The 11,250-nt window shown below is 41.1% G+C and overlaps 1 protein-coding gene across 3 annotated transcripts; it reads right to left on the bottom strand.

Moving 5' to 3' along the window:
- Window positions 1-2,176: 2,176 nt before the first annotated feature.
- On the bottom strand, window positions 2,177-11,062 carry dkk3a (dickkopf WNT signaling pathway inhibitor 3a). Of its 3 annotated transcripts, XM_072660707.1 has the most exons (8): window positions 10,794-11,062; window positions 9,863-9,988; window positions 9,538-9,618; window positions 7,192-7,284; window positions 5,244-5,388; window positions 4,765-4,921; window positions 3,125-3,233; window positions 2,177-2,355 (listed from the first exon to the last, which is right to left on the bottom strand). In XM_072660707.1, the coding sequence occupies exons 1-7, from the start codon at window positions 10,986-10,988 to the stop codon at window positions 3,146-3,148; spliced, it is 885 nt and encodes a 294-aa protein (XP_072516808.1). In that variant the 5' UTR covers window positions 10,989-11,062; the 3' UTR covers window positions 2,177-2,355; window positions 3,125-3,145. The 3 variants fall into 3 exon arrangements, with proteins under 3 accessions (XP_072516808.1, XP_072516807.1, XP_072516809.1); XM_072660706.1 differs by lacking the exon at window positions 2,177-2,355 and having other exon boundaries at window positions 2,628-3,233; XM_072660708.1 differs by lacking the exons at window positions 2,177-2,355; window positions 7,192-7,284 and having other exon boundaries at window positions 2,628-3,233.
- Between the last annotated feature and the right edge of the window lie 188 nt (window positions 11,063-11,250).

Raw genomic sequence — 11,250 nt, 5'->3', positions numbered from 1 at the left:
TGTGAATGAGTGTGTATGTGTGTGTGGGGAGAGATGCTGCTGTTTTGCATAGCCTGAGGGCGGAGGCTCTAGAGCCACACTGGAGGCGCAGCAATCTGGGCCGCAGCACCGCCGAGCCAGGCCGAAATGCCGTGGGTCCCCATGGCTCCCTAAAGCTGCCACAAGCTGTTCACAGTAGACATGCCAATATGGAAATAAAAAAATAATCAGTTTTTGTTTGTCTGTTTTTTACTGTGAAGTTGTCACAGTGTGTTTTTCAGCTGGCTTTTGTATGGATATGAAGCTACTGTGGTATTTTAAAAAGCACCTTTGGTTCAGGTTGAGGGACTTCCTGGTTTGAATTCTATCATGCTTCTGAAGCAGAGAGTAGACTTTCCCATTCTGTTGTGGCTAGGGGGTGGTATACAGCTGAGGGGGTATACAGTTGAAATATTTCAACCCTCAGTGCAAGTTAAATTTATTAGGCTAAAGTACAAACTTTCAGCTGTTAATAATAGATCACTCAAACTAAGTACAAGTGGTTCAACACAAATCGCCACTTTTAATGACGACTGCAGTCTCAGGCTCATTCAGCCCCTTAATGACGAGCTTCTTCAGTACTCATGGACAGTGGGCTCCAATTCGCTCATATTCTGGAATGCAGCCAAAAGCTGTTGTCTGGCGATGCGTCCCATTCACAGCAGGTCATAACCGCATAAGTGGTCTCTACTAAGTACTAAAGACTGAGACTGCAGTCATCATTAAAAACTGCGTTTTGTGTTGAATTTGGGGAAACACTTGTTCTATTAATTGTGTTGATATTTCAGTTGGTTTGATTGGTTTAGTGCAAACAGATGAAAGTTTGTAGATTTCACTGATAAAACAAATTTGCAATAGGGGTTAAATTTTGTATGTATTGGTTTGTGTCTTAAAATTATAGATCTCCACATTGCGGTGAAATCAGAATTAATCTTAGTGAATCTAGCCTGCAGTAGCACACACTTGCACAATTGTGTGGCATTAGCTGTGTGTTCCTTCCTTTGGAGTCGTAAAGTGTTTGAGTAGTCTGAGCAGGATTGAGCTGTACTTTTGGATACTTCTTAAGTTAAAAATAGCCACATTGCTATTGATCAGCTGATGCTCAATATTTGAATATCTGCTAAAGCTTGATTAGCAAACATCGGACATTATGAATGCTCAATATATTTATGTATTAAGAGTATTAAGTGTTGTCAAGCCATTTCTCATCCATTGTAGTCATCAGTACAAATACTTATTTTGGGTCAAAAAGTGTTGGGTTTAGGTTATAGAATTAGATATTGTCTTATTTTATGAATGACCTCTCTTCCCTGGTGAGCTCTAGCAGATGCCTTTCTGTGCCTAAACATCTGCAGAAACCTACAATGGCTGTTGTTGATGTTTTTTTTTCCCTAACCTTCCTGAATCTAAGAAAACAAATATTTAATCATTTGAAGAAAAAAGCTAACCCATCTCAGGTACAGTATTGTCTTTGCTAACATTTCAGATCTAACAGAAAGGTGTCCTGAGAAGGCTGCAGCCTTTAAGAATGGAAAGAAAAGATCATGTGATTTCTGATGGGGAAACATTATTAAAATAAGAATTGAATGTAATCAGTAATTTTATGTGCAAGTCAGAGAAAACCAACGGTTCAAAAGTTATGACACAAATTAGAGCTGAAAATGTGTCAAACATTTTAGGGGATTATGCCAGTATGACAAACAATCTGTAGTGCTTAAAGCTGGACACAAGCTAATGGTGTTTTACCACCTGTTGTTTGCACAGAAAGTTAAATGGGTAGGTCGCTACAGATATCATGGTGTCTTTTTGATTGTGTCTGGAATTTTGTTTCTAATATTGCCCTAACTACTGTATATGAAATTATATATATATATATGATCTTAAATCAACTAACATTTTTTGTCACAAAATACGTATTTGTACTGATGACTACAATGGATGAGATGGCTTGACACCACCTAATACTGATCAATAGCAATGCGGCTATTTTTAACTTAAGTGTATATATATACAGTACACACACACACATATATATTTATATTTGCTGTCAATGAAAGTCTCCAAAATGGGCAACTTTGAATAGACGTCAATGTAAAATGAGAGCCTATTCCAAGTAATATGATGAAGCTGTCAGCAATTATATTACGCAGTTGGATTTTAATTGTGCAGAAATGTCTACTTGGATCACAGTTTTAAGGTTCGGACCATGGCAGCGGCATACGCTGATTTGGGAGGAGACTGAAGAGAGAGGAGAGAACCTCCAGAGAAGTTTGGGCTGGAGTTCAGGTAGCTTCTGCTTGGTAGGTAGGGAGCCCGGTGCATCTATGATAAGTGGAGCTAGGAAAGAGAGATTTAACAGAGTTAAAGGTAGATGATGGGTGGTGGAGGGTTGTTCCTTAATGTTTGTTATTATTTTCTAACAGCACTGGAAGTGGATATGAACTTCTGCATTCCCATTCTGTTATAGCTAGAGGTGGCATATCTGGATTAGTGGGTATTGAGTCGATATCCGCAGAAAACAACACGTTCACAGTACATATACCCACCTGTTTAGCGCCAGCCTTTGTTACCTCACTAAGGAAATTTTGCCCCTGAAAATGAGCCACAAGTCTTGAAACACTTCCCAATGTTTTATTCACTTTCGAAAGTTCCCAAGTTCACAGCTATAAGACCGCATATCTGTTTGAGTGTTCTGCTTTGCAGAGCTGGATTCAGGCTAGTCTGCGGTCATAAATAGGAAGATTAAGTATGGTACCCATTCAGCCTTATAGCCTTATTCATATATACATCTTTACACAACCGCTTACACTGCTCTCCCTCTGCCCTACGTGGGTTTCAACACATGGGCACAAGCCATGCTAAGATCTACTGCTTTAGCCATGGTCTTGCGCATAAGTTGAACACTGCAGCATTGAAGCGCGACATGGAGATCAGACTGTAGCTTGTACATTTATGGTGGCTGAACTGGGTTTGAGTAGTGGTTTTCTAGAGAGTGCACAGCTCACCGCTAAGACTAAGAGCAATGAAGTATTCAAGTTCAGTGCAGACTTTAAAGGTAACTAGAGGATCACTATTAACCCGCAGATGGGGTCATCGATTCTTCAACCTTGAAGATTCTGCTTCCAGCCTAGACGATGTAGTCGATCTCGGAGTACAGAGCGTCTGTCAGGTCTTCTTCGCTAGAGCTCTGGCCTTTCAAGCACAAGGAGCCACGGCTAATGAAGAGAGAGAGAGAGACAAGATGAATTTCAGCACACATGCTCAAGACACTGAAGAAGATGTTTTGCACTGGAGATACAGTGTCAATGTAGCCTTTTTGTATAAACGTGTAATATTTAATATTGTAAATATTAAAGTGTGACATTTCTCAGTTTTTCCAGTTTTATTTCTAAGATCTTCTAAGATCACAGTCATGAAGCATTCTGCCCTTTTTATAGGGCATGTTGGATATGGCAAGTCTTCTTTCAGTTTAGAGCTCATTGCTGAACTAGTTAGCCATAACCTTTATAACACTTTGTAATACTTGTGTCATGTCAGGTTAATACCACTATATATTTGTTGTTTTGGATGTAAAGGGAGCCTCACAGTTATACCTTCACCATTATCCTATTTGAATTTGTTTTAGTAGGACATTTATCGATGTTTACCTTTTGAAGGTTTTGTCTGTTTGAGGTGTCTCTGTGAGTTACCAACTCAATATAAGTGAGGTCTGTTTTGCTACACCATAGCAAAATAATTCTAGCTAAGGTTTGTTTTTGAAATTGTCCATTGGCTGCTGGCAGCTGTCTAAGTGTTGGCCCCATCACTGGCAGCTTGAGCCTCGGGAATGCCACAGGCATAACTGGACAGTGCTGTGTTGTATTCGTTACAGTCTGAGAAGATGACTGGCTGGCTTAATGTGCTTCTCAGAGGTAGCACATGCTAGCTTCACCTTCCCAGTTCTGGTAGCCAGAGGTGGCGGACCTGAGTCCCATGACTTGAGTTAAGACTCAACTTGATTTTGACTTGGTTTTCATGACTTGAGACTTAGACTTGAGACAGATGACTAGAAAGGACTTGACCTTTTATTAAATACGATATATGGACCAAAGTATTGGGACACTTGCTTTTTTCATGGTTCCTTCTGAAATTAGAGGTATTAAAAAGAGTTTATCCTGCATCTTTACAATAAAGCCTTTCTACTGAATTTTGGAGCAGGGCTGTGAGGATTTGATTGTTGGATAATTGCCACCACACTTCATCCCCAACTTATCCCAAAAGTATGGATTGATCACCACCATCATCGCAGAGAACACTGATCTACTGCTCTACAGCTTAATGCTGGGGGGCATTACACCCCTTTAGCTTACCTCTGGTATTAGGCATGATGCCAGTAGGTTTATCTGCTCCAGAGAGTCCTATTGATATAACTTTACTGGTAGCACTATGTGACTGGGAGAGGCTTAACTAGTGGGTTGTGTAGCACTCTTTAGGCAATTTCTCAGGTTTGTGCAACCTAACAAACTGTAAATCACTGTAGCTTCACAGATACTGACTGTAGTATCTGCAAGTTCAGTTTGTTCTAAAAACAAGCACCGAGTGCTCAGAGCAGGACAGGCTTTCTATCCAGGCACTTGTTTATTAAAGTAAGAGTAGAAACATGCTTTAACTTTATTTGGTGGTGGCTGTCTTCTTGTTTATCTTACAGAGAGTTAACCGCCATCCTGGAAAGTGAACATAATCCTGAACTTGTTCGCAGTGTCTTACCCCAAATGTTGGCACTGTAGTTCCCCGGCACAAGGGCAGTGCTCTCTTGGCCCCTCGCCCTCCAAATCCCATGATAGCAGCTCCATTAGATGATTGGCCGAGATCATGCAGCGCTCGCGCTCTGCTGGCTTAGAGATGCACACTGGAAAGAGCAGAGCTGAGAGAGGCGTGTGGGTAAGTGAGAGGTAAAAAGCTGTAACGGGGAGAACATATTCAGGATGATTTCTTAAATCTCACTCTCAGTGCTTTCAAACTGCATTGCAGCTCTCATAGCTTTTATGTCTGGTCTATTACAGGAGGCAATATCGCTGAGAGAGGCCATTGTGGTAATAAAATGATGGAGGTAGAGCTCTGCTATGACTGAAATCTCCTAGGCCTAAATTACTGTAATTTCCTCCAGGAATCATTCTTATTCCAAACACATTTACTTGAGGGAAATAAGATTCAGAGTTTTATTTCCCTTACAAGTCTAGTAGTACCTTTGTGGAAAGCACAGCACAGATTGCTGCTGCAGTCACTTTGGTATTCACAGATGGTGCCCGCCTCGCCTTTGGTGATGTTCTTGGTGCACTGACCCCACACACACAGCTGTCCCTCACAGCACTCCTCATCTTTAGCGCAGATCTACGATCCAAATGCAAAAAGTGAGAATCTTCTGATCCGATGCATCATATATTCATTGAATCAGACATAATGTTTGTTTGTTTTTTTTATCAGACAAGTATGTTATGTATAGCTATCAATTACATCTAGTACATTTAGTGCCTCCCACGGGCACTCCCAACTGTGGTGACCCAGGAGCCATTGATGCCAAAGGGAGATGACAACTCCTGCAAGTAATAAAGAGCAATCGTGCACCACTGTGGACCAGTTAACCTCTAAAAGGAACACCTTCCATCACCTAATACAGTCCATGCCACAACGTCTCGCTGGAGTCTTCAGGGCCAAGAGTGATTATTCCCACTATTAGGTAGGTGGTCGTAATATTCTGATATGACTGTGTAAAAAGTAAGTCAAGTTGCAAGTTAGATTAGAAGTCATGAACACAGCGAAAGCTTGCACATGTGTCGTATCTATTGACATGTCAGTGCAGCATCACAAACTACTTCAGTAAATAGCGCAGCAGTAGCTAAAATTTGCAACCTCAGTGGCTCAATAGCTCAACTTCTCCAGTATCTCACTAATATTTCCAGGGTGATTCTGGCAAATGTCTCATTTTCAAGGAGTTTCCATGACTGAAAAGACTTTCTATATATTTTGAGCTGTTTCAGATTTTCAAGGATGCTCGGGAACCCTGGGTATAGAAAAACACATAAAAAAACACTGCCTTAGACGATATATAATACCAAGAACTTTGGACTGGAAGACGTTAAGTGGTGTTATGCAATAACTACATTTTGGGATGAGGAACGTGCATGAAGCCCCTCCTCCAAAGTCTAACACCCTATAAATTCCATCTGCACCTTGTTCATGTGTTTACGACATAAGTCTTCTCACTTTTACCACCCCATTTCCTCCCTTTTAGCCCAGTCATCTATCATTTCTGGGTTCACTTATCAGAGGGGTGACTGGCTTCCTACCACAAAGTAGAGTAGTTTTCTCCCAAATCATCAAGGTTGGAACTAGCAAAAGACTAGCAATAGTTAAGGCTTGGCCTTAAAAAAGGTTTCAGCCTAGACTTGGTCCTGGACTTAACAAAGGTGGTCTTGACTACAGCCCTTCTAACAACCCTTCTAATAATAATGATACACAGCATGTATGAGGAAGAATTTGTGAACCAATTCTGGGGTAGTCCAAAGTATTTTGACAACCAACAGATTTCAAGATATCATACATGTAATGGTGATATGCACCAAATTGGGAAGCTGTAGCCTCCTGAATTCATTAAAAAATTCAACTTAGTTCATGTCTGTTCTTCCTCTTTTAGCCCACAAATGATAAATAAATCAACTGCGGGCTGAATGCACGGTAAAGGCTGGCCACAGGCCAGCGTATGCAACTGAACGGAATTCAGCTTTGCTGCCAAGTGCGCATCAGTATTCTAGCTGGTGATCTCAACTGTCCTTCACCGCACTGCTCTCTGTTCGCCTCTCTGTGTCCTGCGTAAGGGGAGATGAGCAGAGGAGGTGGCTTTTATTTAGCCAGCAGTGCACTTTGAAGTGAAGCCCAAAGGAGAGGAAAAACTCCCTCATATCACGTTCCAGATGCACTTGTGGCGGTACTGCAATGCAGTTATAATGCAGGCTCGCTTGCATCATGCTGCTGGAGAGCAGGAAGCTGAGGGCTTTCTAGTGTACAGGTTTTCTTCAGCACTTTCAGGATATCTAGGTCTGGGTGGGGAAACAATGTGAAATACCAGACCTTGTGTGTAAGTGAGGGAAGCTGTGGGCTGCACTGTAAAGGTCAGATGTTCTTAAAAGTTCTTACCGCATCCACTTCTTTGCAGGCCAGACATTTAGAGTGCTGCGCTTCATAGAGACAGTATCTGCCCCTCTCACAGTCCTCATCAATGATGCACTCCTGAAAGAGAGAGTGCGGGAGAGGAATAAGCCCTATTTATAAGTGCTTTAAAATGAGGAATAAGCCCTATTTACTGAGCTCCACCTCCATACTTGGATTCAGGATGAAACAAATTTGGGTCATTAAAAAATATTGGCTAGGTGGGCCAACTGATTACACTGTCGCTGAGTAGTCCAGTGTCATCCGAGGCCACTATGATTCAAGTAATGCTGATTCGAATCCTGGGTCACACTGCTTGCCATTAGCAGCCAGAATCAGAGAGAGCACAACCCTTGCTCCCTCAGGAGCGGTTTGATGGCACTTGCTCCCCACGTCACTCCTAGTGTGATATTGGTCAGCAGAGACGTCTGTTAGCTCTGATGTCTCCTCTGAGTGCGCTAGGCTATCTGGTGATGTGATGCTGCATCGCCAGCAGTTCGAAAAGAGGCGGTGGCTGACTTCACATGTGTCAGAGGAGATGTGCTAGTATTCTAGTGTTGCCAGCGATAGGGGCAGTTTACTAGATCATGGATTTTGGTCATTGGTTAGAAATTGGAGTAATATTTGAGCTAAAAGCTTGAGAAAATGTTACATATGTGACACGATTGACTAATGCTAAAGGATTGATTCCATAATAAGCCTTTATATTGTAACCATAATGCTATCATAGTGCTTTTGTCATAAATGCATGTAGGAGTGTAGTCAAAATGTTTATGTTTTATAAAACAGAAATCTGAGAAACATGTATTTAAGCACATTATAATGAACAGCAGAGGGTTGGTACAGGCGAGTTTGTGGAAAGTTCAAAGAGAATCCTGAAGGATGTGAGATTGACACACGATCTGTGCAATATTTATCTTTACGAGAGGAGGTGACCCAGACACTGAAGCAAAGGACAAAAAGCTTTTCATCCCTAAATGCTAAGGTAAACATTGCATTTTTCTCCTTTTGAGCTTTTACCACATCAAGATTTCACTGATACAAGAGACTTGGCTCAATTTCTCTTCTGCAGGATAGAAAGAAGTGGTTTACTGTTTAATTGGGTAATTTGAAACTGAACACACTAAGATACAGACATGACAAAAGTGCAAATGAATTAAACACTTTTAAAATCTTGGCTAACAGCTGATATGTCTATAAGAAAAGGATAGGTAGTTACATATTTTAACTGAAAGAAAATACACAGTTGTTATTTGTCTTGGTATTAATCTGTAAAATCATTCATCATTAATATGTAAAATATAGAAATGCATAAAATATTAGAACCAGGTAAATAGAGTGATATCTTTAAGTGGTAAATAATCTTTCACGGTCACAAAGATGCTAATGCTCATTTTTGTCATTCGTCCTCTGGTTGGATGTCACTATGTGAATAAATGGATATACTCCTGATCCTGACAGATGTGGGCTAAAGGTATTTAGGTCCTAGTTATTTTTATCTATTTCAATAAAATAAGAGAAGAAATAAATATTGTGGCATATTGTGAATTTTGTGCAATGTGAAAATGTGCCACCTCACCCACTACTTTGCAATGTCTTATTTTGAAATCCACAGTCATATCAGAATATGATGACCACCAACCTAATACAGTGGAAAGAAAAATTAATATAAACCCCTTGGAATTTTATGTTTTAATTTTTCTGCATTTGTCATAAAATGTGATTTGATCCTCATCTAAGTCAAGTGTGTTGACAAATATAATGTGCCTAAAATAATAAGAGAGAAAATATTAATGTCATGTCTTCATTGAGAACAACCAAAAAAGCCTAGTGCTAGTGGATATATGTATGTGAACCCTTAAGTTAATGATCTCAAAAAAGCTAACTGGAGTCAGGTGTTAGTATACCTGGAGTCTTCTTAAGAAATGAGTTGGGAGGTCTGGACTAGAGCTTCTGACTGATAAAACCCACTCAAGTTTTTTAAGTTTGCTCCGAATCAGAAGGATAGGCGTATGTGAGCCATGCCTTGCTAAAAAGAGTTTTCAGAGAAGCTACGATCAAAAATTTTCATAAAGCTGGAAAGGGTTACAAAGTGATACAAATTGAGACAATTTGGGCACCCAGTCAAAATGACCCCAAGAGCACAACGGAGACTCATCAATGAGGTAAAGAAACAACCCTGAGTGACAGCCAAAGATCTGAAGGTGTCATTGGTACAAATAAAAATAGATTTGGTTTCCCATTGGAAATATGTTTCAGCATTGACAATGCTGTTTGTTTTTTTAATAACATGCTTCTAAAAAAATATAAATTACAATAGCTCATGTTACTCACATGATCAGTTTCATTTTCCTTGCCGTTCGATTGGGCTATGGTTCTGGTGATGCGGATCTCTTCGGTTCTATTCTCTGTTATCTGCAAGTACACATGGAAATATGTTCTGAACCAATACAAAATGAGAGCTAGTGGTCTTCTGACCCCATTTTGTGTGTACATCATCTTGAATGGGTGGCTAATATTTTTAATACAGTAAAAGTCGTTGGTGGTTGTGGTTGCGCAGCTGTTTAGTGTTCCTGTACTGTGCTGAAAGCAGCTGTAAGCTGCAGGACTAGAAGCAATCATGTCAAGAATCTTCCAGGTGACCTCCTTGCCAACCTACCTTATCGATCTTCTCCTCAGCAGGAGCGGATTGATTTCCCAGCACAATGTCTGAACCGCTCTCGTTGCTGTAATTCGAGGTGAGGTTCAGGGCATGCTGGCTGGATTTTGCACTCTCATTGTCCATCTGGGGGGAAAAAAAGAAGCTCAGCAGAAGAAGCTCCGCCCCCATGATCACCCACTGCTCATAGATCACAGAAACCAACACCAAAAAACCCTCATGCTGAAAAGTGTTGTGTGGCATATCAGCTCTCAGGAAGTCAATGCTCATGCTCCATCTCTTACTGATGAGCGAGGCAGGATGACCTTACCACCTGGAATCTTGAATAGACTCCTAAAATGAAGTGTTTAGTCAAGGCGGCTTTTTAAGAGACGTTTGATTCACAGAGCAATTTATACAATTTAGGATTTTTCAGTGACAAAGACTTTCATTACTTTTACGCCGTGTTAGCCTCACTGCTTCAGTGCAAAACTAAAGAAGCAAACTTCAGGCAATAAAAGTGTCTAAGCTACCTGCCTATATTTTGGGGCATTGGTAAACTGTGTACATTGAAATGTCTAGTGAAATATTCCTTTAATGTAATTTACATAGCCTAATTTGCATCTCATTAAACTTATGGGCACAGTGCTGACAGTACCAATGCACTGGATTTATTACAATTTATTACAATAGCACAAATATCAATGTTATCTATACAGGACACACATCTGATTTCTCCTTTAGGTGTGATGTACATCTAATTAAATTTGCCTACATACATTTAAAGCATTATTTCTCCATTAGTCCGAAGCCACAAAAAAACTGACCTGTGGGTTCCAGCGTGTGCAACGCTTAAAAAGCAGTCAAAGTAACACAGGTAAATCCCCCAATGCAATTCACGAGAAGCATCCTGTGCAACCATGGAAAGTAACGAGTGCAATGCATACTGCACCTGGTGTGCTGCGTCCTCCAGCCTGAGCTGCGTGTCCTCCATCAGCTCCTCCACCTCCCTGAACATGTCGCCCAGCGCCGTTTGTCCTTGCGCTCCATCCGCTTCCACAGTGGCGTTGAGCTCCTCGTGCACCGTCTGCGGAGGTGCAATGGCTCCGGCAATCGCCACGAACACGCTCAGCTCGAGCACATGCATCTTCCTGCGTGCGCGACTCGGTGACGATGTGATGAATAGAGCTGCGCCCTCGGGGCTCTGAGCCACGAGGGCACCGGACGAATATGGGCGCGACGCGGAGGAGTGTCTGCGCGCGCGCACACGCACACACACATAGACGCACGTTCGCTCTCACGCAAAGGCTGGTCCGCCTATATAGACCAGATGTTTCATTTGTGATGTTTTCTTCTTCTTCTTGATATTATTATTATTATTATTATTATTATTATTATTACTCAATAAT

This window comes from Salminus brasiliensis, chromosome 17 (genome assembly GCF_030463535.1).
Source record: "Salminus brasiliensis chromosome 17, fSalBra1.hap2, whole genome shotgun sequence".
Classification (NCBI taxonomy): Eukaryota; Metazoa; Chordata; class Actinopteri; order Characiformes; family Bryconidae; genus Salminus; species Salminus brasiliensis.
The sequence above is the reverse complement of the archived record's forward strand: the minus strand, read 5'-3'. Positions and strand labels throughout refer to the sequence as shown.